We start from the raw sequence: 19,429 nt of genomic DNA, 5'->3' as shown, positions 1-19,429 counted from the left end.
AGTCAGTGATTGGGACCATACATGGATTTAAAAAATCTGAAATGATTGTATGCCCGATTCCAATAAAGAACCAATAAATAGAGGATTTTTACTGTGTTGACTTGTTAACGCAGTATCTAAACACACAGCTAAATTAAATCTGATGTGTACCACGGAGTTAATTGTGAGCATAAGTGGCTGTATCCCTTTGAACGTTTCACCAAGTTAATTGTATGTGTTTGCATTAGAATAATTACTGTTTTTGTGAGCGCGTTTTCTTCCCACTGACGATTATCCACAGCACAAACGTTGTACAGCCTTGGTTGAAACGCAGAGAGATCCCTGAGTGACTGTTACACAGAAGTGTAGAAAATGGATAATGCAGGTAAACACAAAGACTGGAAATACGCCAGACAGACGATTTTATGGATTAGTGGAGTGAAATGAACTCGGTGCAGACTGTCGCAGCGTTTTGAAAGAGGGAGCCAGCAGTTTGGCTCATTAATTGTGACTAAGGGGCCTATCGCTGATTTGTAGCCATTTAATATGTTTTACTTTAATCCACACAGTTAGATTTGTGTTAACTTTTCCGTAAACTCGCAAGGTCATTTCAGCTCTACAGAGGACAAAACAAAGGTTCCCACAACTATTCCAGTTGTTTATGCATATGTGTAAAACGTATTTGACTTTTAGCTAAATCTTTAAAGCCCAAATCTCTTAAAGATATGTTAGCTCTTAAATATAAAGCCTCCACCAGAGACTGGTTAGCTTGGCTTATCTTAAAGACTTGGGAACAGCTAGCCAGGTTCTCTCAAAATGTTATCTGCCCATCTTAACGTTTAATCTTTACAAAACAGGTTTTCAAAACAATTCATTAATTTCGAGACAAGTTTAAGTAAAGTACTCAAAACCAAATGGCGTATTTTTATTACATTTTACTGTGCTTTTGTTGAGTATTTCACCAGTATAGAGGACCGTGGAGGACCTTGGAGGACTCTTGCGTGAAATTCTTGACAGATTGGGGGATAAAGAAAAGTTAAGTGAGAGATGAAAAATGACTTCTTATGAGCATGTTGTAAACAGAAGCAGAGAAAGATGAGAAGGATGACCATTTTCGATGAAGTTGAGAAGCATGGATGTTGCCGTGTGCACCTTAGATATGAGAGCAAAGTGATGCTTCAGTACTTTTCTGAAGCCTTTGATCATGTTGTTCAATAAGCGTTAATCTGAAATCATCAGGTTAGTGTGAAACAGACTTTCCTCACTCTGGCTGCTTCCCTGGACTTTATAAAAAGTCCCCGTGTCTTCCCTTGGGGGGTTTTCGATAGCTAGATGCTGGGTTTCCATGGCAGCGGTCAGAGCCGTTTCCGGGGGGTGTTGTGATGCAGATGTTCTCTGCAGGAGGTGCGTGTGTGTGTGTGTGTGCACGTTTGTGCCGATCCAGAAAGTGGTGTTTCTGAGGAGGCGGCGGACGTAAACACAGTTATGTTTGTTTACGCTGGTCGCTGACCCAGGCCGATTGTCACCACCGCAGTTACTGGTGGAATGTTACCCTGTTGTGTGTGCATGTGTCTGTTTCTAGCTGTGCGAGGAGTCTGACTTATCACTGATATTGGAGATTGTTTCAGTTATTATTGTTTTTGTGTGCGTCTACGTGGGCTGGGGGAGTACAGCGCGCTCGCTTGGCGCACAAACTGTAAAAAGGCTCCAACCTGTGCCTCTGTTTGTGTGTGTTTGTACGTCCGGGGATCATTGGCCTCGGGGAACTCCAAACACATTTGTCCTTAGAGCATAACAAATGTTGAACAGCCTCTGCTTCCATTATCCAACGGGCCCAATGAGGAAGAAGCGAGTAAACTGTTGAAATGTTTATAGTGTATGTGTGCTTCATTTGTAACACTTACTGCACTTAAATAATTTTGTTTAGGATTGCTTAAACAGCTATACACACATTTTTTTGGTGAAAATGTGTGTTTACATGTCAGCGTCCTTGCTCTCCACTTCAAAAAGCTGCATGTTTATCTGGTAGTTTGTGTGTGCTCTCCTGCCTGTGTATACACATGTGTTCTGTTGTGTGTGTGTGTGTGTGTGTGTGTGTGTGTGTGTGTGTGATAAACTGATCATTCCCGCTCGTTCCTCAGACACGGGACACGGTGTGCGGGCGAAGTTGCTGCAACCGCAAACAACTCCGACTGCATTGTGGGAATTGCCTACAACGCCAGAATAGGAGGTGAGTGATTTATCGTAGTCGTCTGGTATTTATCACAGTTGACACGGCCATGATTCAACTTATTCAGCAGAGGTATATCAGTATGTGTTTGTAAGTGTAATTAAGGCTGCATCTGCTCATTGCATTGAAACTTCATTCTCACTTTAGAGCAGATGATCTGATTAGATTTTGAGGGACCTTGTTGCAGAAATGAGCAAATTAGAATGCAGCAAAGAAGAAGAAGAGATTTTAACAGTGTCAGAGGAATACAACGCAGTTTACAATACAAGTTTCAAGACAAAAAAATCTTATTACAGCAATTTAATACCCTCAGGTTAACATAAACTCCAAAGGAACTTAAATTATAGGTTATTTTATCAGTATCGGCCGTGAGAAGCAGGTAATTATTGCCATCGGCGTAAAATAAATCCATATCGTCATCCTATCTTCAGACAGCCAGGTATTTAGTGAGACAAGCTTACTGACATGGATATACTAGCTCAATAATGTATCGATGAGCCTAATGAATGGCTTGAGTTGCCTTTGGTTATTCTGTGTAAATAAAAAGGAGATAGATTCAACTTTGCCTTGTGAATTCATTATTTCTGTGTTTGTGTATCAGGTGTGCGAATGCTGGACGGGGATGTTACGGATATGGTGGAGGCCAAGTCTCTGAGCCTCCAGCCGCAGCACATCGACATCTACAGTGCCAGCTGGGGACCTGATGATGATGGAAAGACTGTGGACGGACCAGCGTCTCTGGCCAGACAGGCCTTTGAGAATGGCATCCGCATGGTGGGCACATGCATGCATGCATACACATTTACACACCGAGACGTGTACAAATGAACATGTGCTTTATTGTGTAGCCAAGACTTTGACATTGGTATTCACATGGTGAGAAAAGATATAAACACATACTTCAAGCAGATGTGTGTATGTGTGTGTTTCCACCCTCGTATACTCAATATCCCAAAGTCCTGCCCGGCTATCTCTACCTGTGAAGCTCCTCCAGACATTAGAGAGCAGCCCTGGTCGATTAGCATATATTCATTTACATATTCATAGATTATTTTGCATAACGACAAGCTGGTGCTGTGTTGTGGAGTGAAAAAGCTATAACCGAGGTTAAGAGGGGTGAAGTCATTTACTGCTCCCGTCTCAAACACAAACACATCCACACGTTCACGAAGTTTGCAACAGCTGGCTCTCTGCCATTAAGTTAAGCAGATGTAGACCTCTGAGAAGGTGAGACAGAAAACTGAAAACTCTCACTGGGAGGCTGCGGCGTGTTTTTAAAAAAAAAAAAAAAAAAAAAAAAGAGAAAAGAGAGGGAAGGAAAAAAAGGGACGGACAGGTATGGAGTGTGGGTAAAGGAGAGTCTTTGTCGCTCCTGACAGGCTGGCCTTTTAAGATGACAGAGGTGAGGGTGATATCTGTCCAGCTAGTGCAAGCTTGGTATGTGTATGTGCTGGCATGCCCCCCTGCTGTTATGTGTGTGTGGGTGGTTGTTAAGCTGAGTGGAGATGGCCTGCTTGTGAGTATAACATGTACCTATGTGACACTCTGAAGAGACGGTTTATCACGGAGCGCTGAGGTGTTAGAGATACCACTGACAGCTGTGGAAAGTGTTGTAGTCTGGCTTGTGTAGCTACTGTATGTCTGTGAATGAGTGGAGTACGTATCTCTACGTCTCACATGTCTTTTCTTTATGTTTTCTGACTTATAAACCTGACTTCAGTACATTTTAGGATTATAACTAAGGATTCTATTCATCATTGATTAATCAATCTTTCTGTTCAAGCACTCGGCAAAATCTCAGATTCTGACAGTCATCAAATTCATTCATTGCCAATTAGTTTTGAACAATAAATACATTTTCCCTTTTTTTTTTCTCCTCTCTCTTTCAATGACTTGATGATGAATGCTGTCCATCAGTTTCACATTGTGTTTCACCTCTCTCCCATCATCCTCTCCGCGCTCTGTTTCCTCTCCCTCTCCGTCTTGCTCCTCTCCCTTGTTTTGCTAACTGCTCTTCAAAGAGCTCTCCATCACTCTCATCTGTCAGCGTTTGCTCTTGTCTGATCCCCTTCTCACTCAGAGGGGCTCCACTCGCTTATCGCTGCCTGACAGAAGCCCCCTTTTGAAGAACTCCATTCCACCTTTTATTCCTTTTATATCCGTGTGTGTGTGTGTGTGTGTGTGTGTGTGTGTGTGTGTGTGTGTGTGTGTGTGTGTGTGCTTCTCTGTGTGCACACAAGCGTTATGAGTGTGTGTGTCTTGACAAACAGTGTGAATTGCAGTGTCAGTCAGTTTGTCAGATGACTTTCTCTCTGACTCCTGGCTGAACTTTGCCTTAATAACTCTGTTGGTCATCTCCAGCAGTGTAACTCCTTCAGTGTGTCTCCACCGTGCCTGGGTTTAGATCATTTTCAGCATGGCCAATTCTGGAAATACAATTTCTAATCAAATGGTAAAAGGCATGAGATGGCTTCAGAAGGTTTCCAGTGAAAAATAATCGAGACTGAATATTGTATTAGTAAATTAATTGGTGAAGCTTTGAATGCCTCGATTAGCATTTTTTAAAAATGCGCTGTGTAACCTCTTTTTGAACTTGGATTTGAATATTAAACTGCAGCCTTGCTGCACATTCAGTGGGCGTTTGCTATTTGCACATACATGTACATAAAATCACTCTTAAACTACATAAAAATACAAAGAAATTATTTACTTTATGCATATATTGTTGAGAAACAGACTCTTGTCTTTACAGGCATTTTTGCGACTTTATTGATTTATTGCTTGTTTTCCTTTTCCTGTACAATTGCATAAATTCTAATGCATTTTGTGGTCTTTTAATACTTTGCTGTGACTCTTAAAATACAGATAATACAGTTGTTTACATAACATCTTCGAAATAAAGTTACACGTTTAAAAAGGGTAGAGCAAAACAGCCACACAGTCACGTGCAAAACTGATTAACAAGAATAATGAAACAAAATAAAACAGTGTACGAACACAATGTCCCCACCACAAGGATGTAACAAACTAAAATATTGAATGAGAAAAACAAAACGGACTAGTGGCTGGATCGCGATAACAGCACAATATAATAAAGATAAACAAATAAAACAGGCAAAGATGAGAAAGTGGCCTCATGGCAAGAATAAGTTCAAAGATGATGCTTTCAACGATTGAAATAAATAAAAGGATCATTAAATATTCTGCTATAAAATGTGCTATTTACAAGAACAAACATCTTTTTCACGAATGTCCTTTATCTGACTTTTTACAGTTATGATTTTGACAGTATTGGTTCTGGTGATGCACTAAATCTGTTGTCGGTCACTTAATGAACTCTCCTCTGCAGCATGGGAAAAGCTCGCGAACACAGCGTGGTACTCAGCTATGCCAGCTTTTAAAATGGAAAAAAAAGAAAGAAAAAAAAAACTTTTGCCCAGTTGAAACATAATGATTTACTGAAGTTGGATCAAATCACATCAGATTTGTTGCCAGACTGCTGAAGACTTCCACTGTCTTTGCAGTCTACTGATCTTTCCCAATTCTTCTCATGCTGCTAGTGTTGATCTTTTCTTCCCTTTACAGTGATTTCTGAACACTGAACCTTATCCTCCCCTCCAGTCAGCCATTAAAAGAACATTTAAAACATTTAAGCCAAAACAAAGTCTGGTGAACAGTAATTACCCGTGAAATATTAAGACAAATCTGCCTCTTAATGTATCCTCTCTGCTGCTTTTCTTTGTCAGGGGAGGAAGGGACGCGGCTCCATCTTCGTGTGGGCTTCAGGCAACGGCGGGCGCAGCAGAGACCACTGCTCCTGCGACGGCTACACCAACTCCATATACACCATCTCCATCTCGAGCACAGCTGAGAGTGGACGCAAGCCGTGGTACCTGGAGGAGTGCTCGTCCACACTGACCACCACTTACAGCAGCGGGGAGAACTATGACCGAAAGATTGTAAGGATTGAAGTGTGTGTCTGTGTGTGTGTGTGTGTGTGTGGTAGATTTGGTGGAAGTGCTGCTGAGCGTGTGCACACATAAGCGCATTAGTTCTTGAAAGGAGCACGAGTGCCCGTGGCCTAATTTTGCTGCATGGCCAGAATGCTTGTTACTTCCTCCCTGGTGTGGAAGTTGTATCTGTGGCGCTTTAAGTGGAGACACTAAACTTTCAATAGGGTAAAAATAGATATCACTGTTAAACTTTCCCATTTGATGACTTGCATTCGGACGAGGGCTGCACAACTAATCGCAACGTAATCGAAATCGCATCATGACTAAATGCAATAACCAAATCGTAAGAACTACAATTATTTTATAAAGGTAAAATGTGGCACAGAACAGTGTTTTAATGAAACGTCGCAACGCTGCAGAGATGAACTGGCCCACAACCCTTTTCTCTCCAGATGTAATAAACATGTTTGTTTGGCAGAGACTGGCAGAAACGCCACATCATCATGATTTTAATAGTTTTTTTAATGACAGTGAAAACTGCGATGTAAAATGTATTCATACATTATAATCATGAATGATATCGCAGTCGCAGTATCTGTCAAAATAATCACAAAATCAATTTCGTGCAGCCCTAATTAGGAGAATTATAGATTTGTATTTCTGATATTTTATTTTTAAATATACAAACAAGGTAATCTGATTTGCTAATGATAGTTTTCTGAAATTTCCAGAACCGAAATCTGGAAACAGCAGGTTGGCAAAAGAGCCCAAAATCTGAAAATTAACCAGTGCATGAGTAACGATGTCATTTTATCTGTCGTGTCTCTACTTAAATGTGGGACTTGAACCCAAGAAAATCTCCTGAGGTGCATCTACCTTCCTGGATAACCGTTAATTTCCATGGAATACTGTGCATATTTTGATTTGGACATTTAAAAATGAAAATAATTAGTACATCATGATGCAATTTGGCATAAACTTGACATTGTGTGTACTGTATGTGCTCGTGGGACCAGTAGTGTGGCCTGGTTTGACCCAAATGGGCCAAAAATCATGCCATGAATCCACTCGGATGGACAGCGACAGTTGTCCACTGTGAGCTAGCTTGTCTGGCAGGCTCTTGCTGCATTCCTCGTACTGATGCTACTCACACACAACACAGAGATACGCACACGGATGCACACGCACACACACGCATGTGCACATCCTTCACAGTTTCCCTCCGGCTTTGTACACTTACAGTAGAACCTCATTTATCTAAATGTCAGTCTAATCTACTCGAGCAGACACTGTCCTGTCTACTTAAACAGTATTGGACCACTTTTACTTCTTACTAAACCATTTAAGATTCTGTGTGTGTGTGTCTGTGTGTGTGTGTGTGTCGTTGGATAATCCCTAGAAATTTTTGGTCCAGAAAAGGTCCTTTGATGAGGAATCAGACTGGAAGTTAGCCAAGCTTTTCTTGGCTGACTCACTGTTAGCTGTCTGACTGTTTGGCTGTGTAAAGTCCATACAATCAGCGCGGACATACAGAGCTTAAACAACATGTTTTCCGCTTTTTTTTTTTCTTTTTTTAATTCCGTCTTATTCTTTATCCTTTGTTTCTCCTCGGGCATTCAGTTGATTCCTTGAATTCTTGGGGAAACTGGTGATTTGTGTACGTGTGTGTGTGTGTGTGTGTGTGACTGTGTTATCTATACTGAGGCAGTGTATCAAAGCTGGAATGTGAGTTTCAGGAGTTTCAGGTGTGTCTAAATCCTCCTGATCCTCATGACTTCAATCCCTCTCTGTCTGTCTGTCTGTTTGGCTTTCTCTCTCCTGTCCTTCCCATCACTGTCACACTTTTCTCCGCTCTTCCTCTGACTGTAATGATCTTCTCTTCATCTCCATCTGTTTTCTTCTCGCTTTATTTTTTAAATTGTGCCTCTTTTCCCTTTTTCCACTTTCTCCATTCCTATAATTCCTCTTCATCTCTCTTTCATCCCCCTCTGGCTCTGCCCTCACTCCACTTCTCCCCTCCTCTGTTTACAGATCACAACAGACCTGAGACATCGGTGTACAGACAGTCACACAGGGACATCGGCCTCGGCTCCCATGGCTGCTGCCATTATTGCTCTGGCCCTCGAGGCAAAGTAAGATCCACTTAACCTCATCCCTTCACTTCATCCCTTTGCCCCTTGCTCACCTGCTAATGCCCTGTTGTCCTCCGGCCTCTGTGATCTATAAGGCTAACACGTGAAGCATTTTCTCACAGACGCATCATTGTCAAGTCAGCGGTGGGGATGCATTTAACTATTTCAAAAGCTTTTTAGTCAGTTAATCCCAGCGGCATTCAGAGACGTACATGGCTTCAGAGCTTTCTGGAAAACTGAACTGTACATGGACACTATTGCAGGACATGCATGCTTGCTATTAGTTGGAGCAACATTTAAGTGTAAATGTAAATGAGAATGTAAAGGTTACAGCCCATTATCTCACTTTAGTAACATGGACACATGTATCTGGTCAGTTCAGAGTTTCAGATTTTACATGCAAGGAACCTGCACATTTATTCACATCTACTGCTCTTACATCTGCAGCCCGGTACACGTAGCTTGTCTTGAAGGTCTGTTAAAATACAGGACTCCTTCTGATGAACAAAAATCGTCTTAATAGCTGAATGCCAGCGTGGATGGTAAAATTGAAATGGATGGAGAAACTTTGATGAATCCCGGCCCTCGGGGTGAATTTTGAGATCGTTTTAGGCAAGTTTGGGTACCTTCAGGCGTGTAAATGCACTATATGCTCAGACTCCTTTTTCGGTAAATGATGAAGTGTATATGTACTCTACTTTAGTAGTCAGTGCTCGACAGGTGTGGACTCCTTCAAAGGTGAACTGTGCCTGAACTCTAGTGACAACCGTATGCAGCCTCAAATGTGTAAATACGGTTCCTGCTAGGATATATGATTTTACACCACAACTTATTTCATTAAAATTTCTTCTGATACCTCCACACAAATATCACAATGTTGCCTTGGGCCCGTGAGAAAAGGATCTCTGCTGCAGACATTTGAACTCTGACCTGTTCTGCTTCCGGTCTATGGATGTTCAAACTATGGCAAGTTTGTGTTGTCTGAGAGGGATAATTAACCTTAATCTAACTATAACTGATTAATGCATCTTTTTCTTTTAATTGTTAGTTGTTTTCATCTTCGTTAACGCAAAAAATGTGTTGTATTTCAGAGGCTTTAGCCGCCTAAAGTATATCTCCTATTGCAGAATCATCTGTAAGGTGATGGCCGGCCCCGTTATTATGTGCAAAATATTGATTTCAAACCGAGTGTTGCCCTATTTTGTTTCTTTTAGCCACTGAAACCATTTAGTTGTCCTTGTCGGCAGGATTTCATGCTGTCTGCAACGAACAGGAATACACACAGACATTTTGGGGCCAGGTGCTTTCAAGCCAGACATTTCTGCTAGAAGGGACTAGAGTGCCAATTTCAAAGTTGGCACTTTCAAAGATAAGAAACAGATTTTTAAAGCATTTCACTTTCAGTTGGTTTCAATGTTCTGCCTGGCTCTTACTCCCTTTAGTGCCCCGGTTGCTCTCTGTGTGAGATGCCTGCACCTCCCCTCTTGAAAAAAACCTGTTGATCTGCTTTATTTGTGATTTAACTCATAAATTGGAAAGAGTGCAGTGCAGGTGCTGAGACTTTGAATTGGGCATTACCCCATCATCACATGTTGAGCGGCTCAGTTAGCTGAGGTCACTTCATTTAACCTGGATAATCCAATCCAAATCCTCACAGTAGAAAATATTCTCGGTTTCCAGGCAGTGCTGGGCACATAAGCCTGTTTCCTCAACAAGATTATCACACACTGCCTCTTGCCTGCATGGTTTCTTCTCTTCGGCTAGCTTTCACCTCCTCTCTGTCGTGCTTGCTGTGCCTCTACCGCTGTCACAATGGTCTTTTTTTTCTCCTTCTTCAAGGCAAACACTCTCTGTCCTTCTATCCATTCATTCGGTTTCTCACATGGATAAACTTGCATGCATGCACACGCAGGCACCAGGCGAGGATGAAAGGGAGACAGGGGAAAAAGTTTAGACAAACTCTGCGCAATACCGATTGTATCTGCTCTTATCTGATGAATGAAAGCAAGCAAACATTCTGTGATAAACATGTCAAGACGCCATTACGCTCGGCTTCACTAAACTCTCTGCTGTGAGGTCTTTTCCCTGGGTATGGAACATGTTGCATCAGAAAACTGTCCCCTGCTCCGCTCTCTGTAGATTTTGCCAAGTTTAAGATGTTTAACGTCTGCACATGATTTACCTCTTTATGAGCTCGACGCTAGCACGGCAAGCAGCAATGTTTCAGAGCTTCGGGATCTTTTATTCCTTTTTGTCCTTGGAAGTGAAGGAATGGAAAAGCGAGTGAACATGGCGACAGGAGACTTGAGTGAGGAAATTAAGAGGGATATAAAAGAAATGAGGTAGGATAACCATAAGAACCTCATCTACTGGGAGGTTTAAAGAAACCAAAGCGGGGACAGATGGGCGCAAAGAAAACTCTCTTTCTTCTTCATTTGTCTGCTTTAAAATTCAAGCATGAGCGGCACTATTGGAGTGAGAAATGGTGATTACAGTTTATAGTTCACACCTAAGCCAAGGTGAGGTGGAGATTGACTGTTGATATGTTCAGACTTTTTGGCTCTTGAACGTCCTCTTTCACTTCCTGCTTTGCTTCGCCCTGCAGATTACCCGTGTGTGTTTTCATCCATAATTACACTTGAGAGAAGCACCAAGAAACCTATATTAGACATACTGATGTGCTGCTGGTTTTCCCCAGTATGTGAGCTACTCCATTAATTAGTATTGGCTTGTTTATGGGGAGGCTGTCGTGGCCTAGATAATGATGCCAAAGTCACTTTTAATTAATGGCATAAAAAATTTATGGAACCATAATTACACAGTGGCAGCTAAGCCTATTAATATTGATCTGAACATTAATTATTCTGACTCTTCATATTACTTATCTGTGCTTCCATCCTTTAAATTATTTTTTTACTTTACTTTTATTTTTCATTTTGTTTTCAGCTATTTAGTCTTATTTACTTAATTTGGATTTGATAAACGTGGCTCAGTGCGGGCATCGGTGAATTACGTGTTGAAGTCTCGGCAACATCATTTCGGTTTAGCTGCATAAAACAAAGATGAAATCCTCTTTCCGTCTAAAATGTCGAATCCTGATCTCGTCCCTAACATCAGAAGAGCAGTTTGTCTTGAATTGAACCCTGAAGTGCAAAAAGGCTGATACAAGACCAAGTCAGATTGATTACCTCTTTTCAAAGCCAAGGAATGATGAACAGCTGATGTGAAAAGTTTAGCTCATTTCCTGGCACTTAGTTCTGAGAGAGATTGATGGCTTGCTTGAAGCGTAGCTGAATTTTTCCTGGTCTTGATGTATGCGAAACCAGGAGCACTCAGCTGAAATAAAGACTATGATTACGACGTTAAATAAAAACGGCAAGGATTGTAGGTATACATTTTCTTCCTTTGCAAAAGTTTAGGAATCAAAATGTTCTTTTGCATTATTTATTTTTCTTCTAACCATGTGCGACCCTGAAGAACAAATCAAGGGGTGAGTGATATTTGGGCTACAAATTTGTAAAATATACATCGAATGAAAGCTCTTAATGAGCTTTTCTTCTGCCAAAAGGAAACATGAGACTTTTTAACCAATCCAATGTAAGTATATTGTAATCTACATATTGTTGAAGTTTTACTATTAAGGATTGAATCTCTTAAACAATTTGAGGACAAAGTATGACCTTTTCTTTTGGTTTTGGCTCGCTTGTAGAGTTATCAAATGTCGTTAACGCCCCTCAGATTCTCATCTCTCAAAGTGTTATCATTACAACAAATGCAATTAAATTCACATTAAGGCAACACAATGTCTAACGTAATCGCTGCATTAAACAATTTGATACATACAAGACAGAAAATACAAGAAAATGAAACCACAGCAGTGATGAACCCTGAAGCTCGTCCCAGTAGTGCAACTCAACAGATAAAAGATTTATGAGAATTAGACTTTTAACTAGAATGTTTGAAAGTCAGCGGCTGAATGTGTGGTGTTGAAACCTTTCCCAGATGTTAAGGATTTTAAAAGTCCTCTAGTGCGTTTCTGTTTTTTAAAAGATCACAGTAAGTTGTGACAGAACGTGCTCCAATGCCAGCAGCTCGACAGGCAACGGCTCGGTGTGTTCAGGTCCGCCTCATTTAGCTGCCGGTCGCTCTCCCTGCGTCTCCCTCTCGCATCACATCTGTGTGTCTTCTGTAAAATCCGAATGTTGGGTTGTAAACCGTTTGAATATTAGTTTTAGGTCAACTGATTCTGAGCGGTGCAGATCCTGGAGGTCTCAGATGGCGAGGCAGTGACACGAGGGGAGGGAACGGAGCATCTGGCCGGCATATGAGATGGAAGGGAATCCCAGGAAACGAAGTGACCCACTTCTCCCTGGTTTTTCCCTTTTTAATGTAGCGTTTGGACATCAAAGAAGTTGAGACACATGGCTGCCATCTCGTAATGGATCTCACGTGAGATCTGAGAAACTAGGGAAGCGTGAACAGGCATCCATGCTCTCCATCTATGCCTCTCTGTAATTTATTCTCTCAGTAATCTTCCACCTACTCCGTATTACTATGTTTTCTCAACTCTTTTTTTGCATTTCATGTTCGTTTCTTCCTCCTTGTGCTTTTTTTTTTTTTTAACTTCCTTCTCCTTTTATCCTAAACATTTCATGTCCCTCTTTCATCCACCCATCTGCCAAGATGCCACTATCTGAAGATTTACATCATCAGTGCTGCCTGACTTTTGTCATTTATTTACATGTGCATAGCAAAGCAGGTCTTTATGTCACTTTTTACTTAGTTCCTGCTCGGTTATGTTTTCCTCCTCAGTCTGAATCTCCGTACGTCACGGGGAAATTAATGTAATTGTTGTGTCCGTGTTTGTTCTCTTCCGCTAGTCCTGTTCTATCATGGAGAGATGTTCAGCACATCATCGTAAAGACGTCCAAACCCGGACATCTGAGCGCTCCTGACTGGAAGACTAATGCTGCTGGTTACAATGGTACGCACACAAACGCACACACACACACACTTGTTACTCTTATTTGCAGTTCTACACACCAGCTGTCTTGTTCTGACCCCCCTTTTCTATCTGTTTGATTAAACCTTATTAAAACGTCTCTTACCTGAAGCTGCCTGATGTATTAGTCACCGTTGTTTGCTGTTTCTTTGGGTCTTTTGATTCACTGCATTCCACCCAGAAGCGACGAAAAACAAACAAACAAAAAACAGACACAGGATGGAGCCAGTAAGGCATCATTATAAAACATCCCACAGTATCCCAGTTATGGGTTGTTGTTTTTTTTGGTTTTTAGACTTTATTTTCAGCAGGCATTGTTTCAACTCATCAATTAAGCGACAGTTGCATTTATGATTCATAGTGGGATATAGAGTGTGGTTGAAAGAAAAATAAACATGCGTTAATTTGACTCCTGAATTATGTTTTGGTCTCAACCAGAAGAGCGTTGGGGAGCAGTTTCCAAAAATGTTCCTTCTTGCTTAACTACTCTGCCGCCAGCTGCCATCTGTCAGGGTCCATGTGGTGGCTGCTGTTTTGTAACTTTGTGGTGCGTGCTTCAGTGTCTACGCATACCTGTGTGTGTGTGTGTGTTTGTGTGTGAGAGTATGTGAGTGTGTGTGTGTGTGTGTGTGTGTGTGTGTGTTTGAGGGAGAGGAACCAAGAGAGTGAGAACTAGGGGTCAGCCAGGCTGCAGGCCCAGTGTGCCTGGAGATTTTCCAAGTGACTGTTTTTTCAAAGAGGAACTAAAGAGAAACAGAACAGGGGAGGAGGGGTGGGGGGTGGGACAAGTATGGAAGGAATTCATATTTGAGCTGCTGTACCAATAAGTTGAGCAGTTTCCAAACTTTCTTTTTAATTTTTAGAGAAAACATTCCGTGCATGTCTGCAGTATTTTCATCGTCGAGTTGAGGATACCTGCTAAAAAAAAACCAGGATGACACTGAAGATTTTATTGCTTTCTTGGACAAATTGGCTACAATGCAAGATACTTACATGGTGACGTGGTTTCAAGATAAGGGGGGAGAATCACAACATCTTCCTTGAGGAGTTTAAAACACTAAACCATTATTTTTAGACTATCTTTGGTATGATAAATGTTAAGAGTTGGCATTGTTGTGGTGTGATCCGCTGTGACTTTTCACTGTTCTCTACAGTCAGCCACCTGTACGGCTTCGGTCTGATGGACGCTGAGGCGATGGTAAAGGAAGCAGAGAAATGGAAGCAAGTCCCTTCGCAGCACGTCTGTGTTGAGAGCGCAGACCGACAAATTAGGTAGATCACACAAACACACACACACACACACCTTTCTGTCTGTTTTAGCATTTCTATAAACACTACATCGCAAAAATGTAGGCATTACGCCATGTCGTTGATAAACCGCTCATTCCAAATCCTGGGGAATTCCTGGGAAGGATTTCCACAACATTTTAGAACCAGGTTGCAGGAATTTGGTTCCATTCAGCCACAAGCGCACATTAGTGAGGTCAGCCACTCATTTTGGGTAATGAGACCTGGCTTGTAATCGGTGTTACAGTTCATCCCGAAGGTGTTTGATTGAGCTGAGGTCAGAACTCTCTACAGGAAGGTCATGTTCGTCCACAAAATCTTTGAAAACCATTTCTTAACGCTCCTCGCTTGAGGGAAGATCCTTTCCTAGTGCACAAGCTTTTACGTCAAAGTCATCTAAAATAGCGTTGTACGCTGCAGCGCTAAGACTTGAATTACTGATTGTAGAAATCAACTGTTGTTTCACAACAATAGAAAGCTATTCTGTAGTTCAACAAGTTTATACATTGTAGCGGGCTGACATCCTGGCTGACATTAAGAAACCTGATACTATCTTGTGTTCGTACTGTGCAAAGTTAAAACGAAATGCCAGATATGTCATCTTTTCTTAAACTTTTTTTTTTTTCTTTCCCTGGTGTTTTATGCACCGGCATGTGTTCGAGAGTGTGGTTGTGCAAGCTGTACCTTGATAGGGGCCAAGCATTAGTTCTGGCAGGGTGGTTCTCACATAAGACCTTTACTACGCACACTCTCCCTCCCTCGCTCCCTCCCTCCCACACACACACACACACACACGCACGCACACACACACACACACACACACACACACACACACACACACACACGCGCGCACACACACACACGGACACGGAGAGAGCCAAGGCTTCACAGCTTGTTATTCTTGATGCAGCTGGAAGCCTGAGCACTGTTCTGTGTTTGGCTGGCTGGCTGGCTGGCTGGCTGGCTGGATGAACTTGGGCCCTGAACTGGTTTGCTTTCAGTTGAAGGCTCGGCGGCCAGCGACTGCAGCATTATCAGTGTCATTCTGTCTGTTCTGCTCCAGTGCACGAGTCAGTCCATATGAGGCTTATGTAAAGTCCAGCTTGTGTCGGAGGCAGTCATGCTCAGGCCTCCGCACTCGTATGTAATGTGTGTTGGCTTACGGAGAGATTTCCACTGTTGTGCGTGAAGGAAGTAAAAGCAAACCCTGTCATTTTAGCCTCCTGTTTTCCATGTGCAGTGCATTTACGAGTGGCCTGAGAGATGTGTGAAATGGTCAGTCAGACATTGGTCGGGTTACTGGGAGCTTGAGCCTTGTTTATAAACAGAATTACCCTGTGTTCATCCAGCCAAATGACAGGCTTGCAAAGAAGCAGGCAATCACCAGAAAACAAAAGGCTCTGTTTTGTTTTGTCTTGGGAACGAAGGCAAAGAAGTCATGAAAGTTTTATGTGCAACACAGTTAAAAAACTGAATTTTCAGTTTGCCCCCAAACAGTCTGAAACAGTCAGTCCCTTCACAAACAACTTTTGTTGAGTTAAATTGTGCTTAAATGTCTCTCTGCTGGTGCTCGCGTGAATGTGCCGGTGTGTTTTTGATGAAGCGGAATCCACGCGAGACTCTTATCATTTGCTCGTACATCTTGAGATGCCTGTGTGTGTGTGTGTGCGTGTGTGTGTGTGTATACTGCATGCGTATGTGTTCTGTGCTTCAGCCGTCACCTCACTGCTGTGTTTCCCACACACCCTCTGGCTGGCCCCTCTGACTGCGTTTGGTAATGTCTGTCTGCTATCGCTCGCCTCACTCCACTTGGAGCACGCACCAGGAAAACTGCCTGATCCGTGTGCAATCAGGCTGGTAGTAATCAGCTGTTCATCTGCTCTGCTTGGTCCCATGCGTGTGGTTCAGTTATCTGTGTTGTGTCATGGAGAAGCCAGAGCCGTGATATCAGCCCTAGACTCCCCAGCCATTACGGTTGTCTGTTGTCCAAACTGTCATCGAGGACTTATGAAAAAGACAATCAAGGTTTTTCTCTTTGTGATTTATTACATCATGTCCTCTTGAGCTCATATGAATGTCCCTGTGCAGTTCTCTGGTTCCAGTGGGCTTGTGAATTGTTAATATTGGCCTTTAGGCCCGTAAGATCAAAAATTGAGTTGGACAAAAGGGGAAATTGTTAGATGGATTGTGTACCTGTGTTTATTCTGGAAAGGCGATTCTTGTCACGCGGCTTTAAATAATCGTAAAACACTTTCACTTTTTGCAGACTACTTCTTTAAACTATTTGGTACAAGAGAGGTGAATCTGTTTCAGCCAATGTCACAAGTTTAAATTGCAATTCTCGACGCAAGTCATTAAATTAATCTTGATGACACGTTTTGGCCTTTCACCAACACATTGGTATTTTAAACAGCAACTGGTATTCAATGGAGTGAGGATATGTTGTTCCAAGTTAAAGGGTTCCATCTTCTTCACACAGCTAAAGAGAATCTTCGCTAGCTGATAATTGCTGTGAGGTAATTTTCCTCTTAATGATAAACATCTGTGCTGTAACACTTAAGCCCTTAAAATGTCACCGTCGTGTTTGTAACCCCGACAACAGGGAATCTAATCTAATAATAAAACAGTTTCTTATACGGGATCAAACGGCACATGTCACTCCTAATAACTGTCTTTTAACCCTCCACCCTGGGAAAATGAAAATAATGATCAAGCAAGTTTAGTCCAACAGCTCTGTTTTAGTTTCCAGCTCACTGCAGTGAGTTAAATAAGATATAAATGGTAATTAGCTGTATTTATAAAGCGCTTTCATCCAAAGTAATAGACTATTTTCCTCTTATTGTCACATCCACACACACACACACACTCACAAATCGATGGACATGAGCTACCAAACTTCCCTAAAGACACTTTGACAGAAGGAGAGGAGGAGATGGGGATCAACCCTGTGGTCAGTGGTCGACCCGCTCTCCCCCCTGAGCCACAGCTGCCTCTGTTATGTGTTGGATCTGTTTACTCTTTATCCAAAGCTTTGCTCGGGAGAGATGGTATTCATTGTCCCCTGTACTGGACCTGTCTATGTTTTCACTGTTTTTGTTACCATATTGCTTTTATATTCGATCATATCACAGACGTTATTCGAGGGATTATTAGATGTTTGCGTTGGCTGTTAGGTGATCTTTCTGCTGCTGAGCTGTGCATAGCAGACGGGACAAATAACGTTCATTGTCGTTCTTATCAAGCTCGTGGTTCTCGGTTTCTTTTGGCTGGTTGAGGTTTAGGAAATGGAAAACCTTAATATGGACTTGTGTGCATGCTCCTTGGTTTCTGGAGGAGGATAAATCAAAAAGAAGTACGTGTGATTGCTTTTTGGGGTGCCGCGGGGTATTGAGTCTTGATATTGAATGTTATGTCAGTCACTTACAGAATTTTTGGCCACAGTTCACCGAGCAGAACGTTTTGGTGTTGGGAGACGTCCACAGTCAAAAACCTCTTTCTCCCCCAAACGACCAGACAGACTGCAGGTACAGCTGTGTTATGTCTGAGGGCACACAGAGTGACTTTCAGCAGCTAAACCCTGTGTTTGAAGATGACGGCCAGTTTAAATTAACCTTCAGGCTGCTTGGCTCCAATATTGGCCTACAAAATCTGTATTACATCTTTGCAGAGAGGCAAATATACCCAATCCTGATACTATCAGCGATGGCAAATAACCTTTTCCCCTGTGAAATCCCAACTTGTTTGAGATGAGTTGATGGCATCAAATTCAGAATGTATCAAGTTGATGAGACAAAACATTGAATATATTGTTTTTGTATTGTTTTAAAGGGAGTGTCCAGTTTGCCATGAAGGATCGGCAAATGCTCACTTCTGTTCTTTTTTTAAAATTTATGTTTAGCATTATTTATACTCCCATTCCATACTCACAACCAGCACCACTGTACATATTTTTTTATACTTGCATTGCACTCCTTGCCTTGTACTTTTTACTTTTTTGTGTGAACACTCGGATGCTGCTAAAATTTAGTTGTACACTTGTGCAATGACAATAAAAAGGATTCTGATTCAGACGTCCAAACTTTTTGAAATCAAGGTTGTGTATTTCCTCAAACAAATCAGAACTCGCGTTTTATGTCACAATTTAACAATATTGACGATAAGGAAACGACTTCTCTATAGCTAGTGGCTTAATCTCGTCATTGTCAAATCTTTAGGCCATGTCATTCATGTGGTGAAAATCTGGCATTGTTCATACATTTATTTGTTGTTGATGTGTTTTTATTTTTGCTGCAAAGAAATATACAATATCCGGGAGTTTTGTTTTCCCACTTTTTGTCGCGGAAGCTTGTTGTGACTTTGGAGATCTTAAAGGGGTCGATGTGATTTACTGGAAGGAAGCTTTGAGCGCTGGTCGTTGTTTTTCCCCACTTCACAACACTGATTCAATATTGTCTTTACTCAAGGCATCAAGTTATCAATGCTCCTGTAGATATCTCTGTATGTGTGTGTATATTTTCCTCTCATGTCTCCCTTTTCTGATCGGCTCCTCCAGAACTATCCGTCCAGAGCATGTTGTCCGTTCGGTGTACAAGGCAACAGGATGCACTGACAACCACAACCACCATGTGATCTTCCTGGAGCATGTGGTCGTACGTATTACAATCACGCACCCTCGCCGTGGGGACCTGTCAATCAACCTGACCTCACCCTCAGGGACCAAGTCTCAGCTGCTCGCCAACAGGTAAAAAAAAAAAAAAAAAAACAAGATGAGAGCTGTTACCTGCATGTGAATGCAAAACAGAATTTATAAGTGATGTTCTGACTCATTGGGTTCAATATTTACAGA

The 19,429-nt window shown here is 41.9% G+C and overlaps 1 protein-coding gene across 4 annotated transcripts in view; it reads left to right on the top strand.

Annotated features, from left to right (window-relative positions):
- The window catches only part of pcsk5b (proprotein convertase subtilisin/kexin type 5b), a 75,751-nt gene that overhangs the window by 18,784 nt on the left and 37,538 nt on the right, over positions 1–19,429 (top strand). For all 4 annotated transcript variants that reach the window (XM_030416250.1, XM_030416251.1, XM_030416253.1 and 1 more), the window contains exons 6-12: positions 2,121–2,209; positions 2,811–2,983; positions 5,956–6,168; positions 8,194–8,294; positions 13,175–13,278; positions 14,451–14,568; positions 19,136–19,324. In XM_030416250.1, the coding sequence (XP_030272110.1) occupies positions 2,121–2,209; positions 2,811–2,983; positions 5,956–6,168; positions 8,194–8,294; positions 13,175–13,278; positions 14,451–14,568; positions 19,136–19,324 (987 nt within the window). The remainder of the gene's footprint in view (positions 1–2,120; positions 2,210–2,810; positions 2,984–5,955; positions 6,169–8,193; positions 8,295–13,174; positions 13,279–14,450; positions 14,569–19,135; positions 19,325–19,429) is intronic.

Source organism: Sparus aurata, chromosome 5, assembly GCF_900880675.1.
Source record: "Sparus aurata chromosome 5, fSpaAur1.1, whole genome shotgun sequence".
NCBI lineage: Eukaryota > Metazoa > Chordata > Actinopteri > Spariformes > Sparidae > Sparus > Sparus aurata.
Note: the sequence above shows the minus strand (reverse complement) of the source record. Positions and strands in the feature narration are given on the sequence as shown.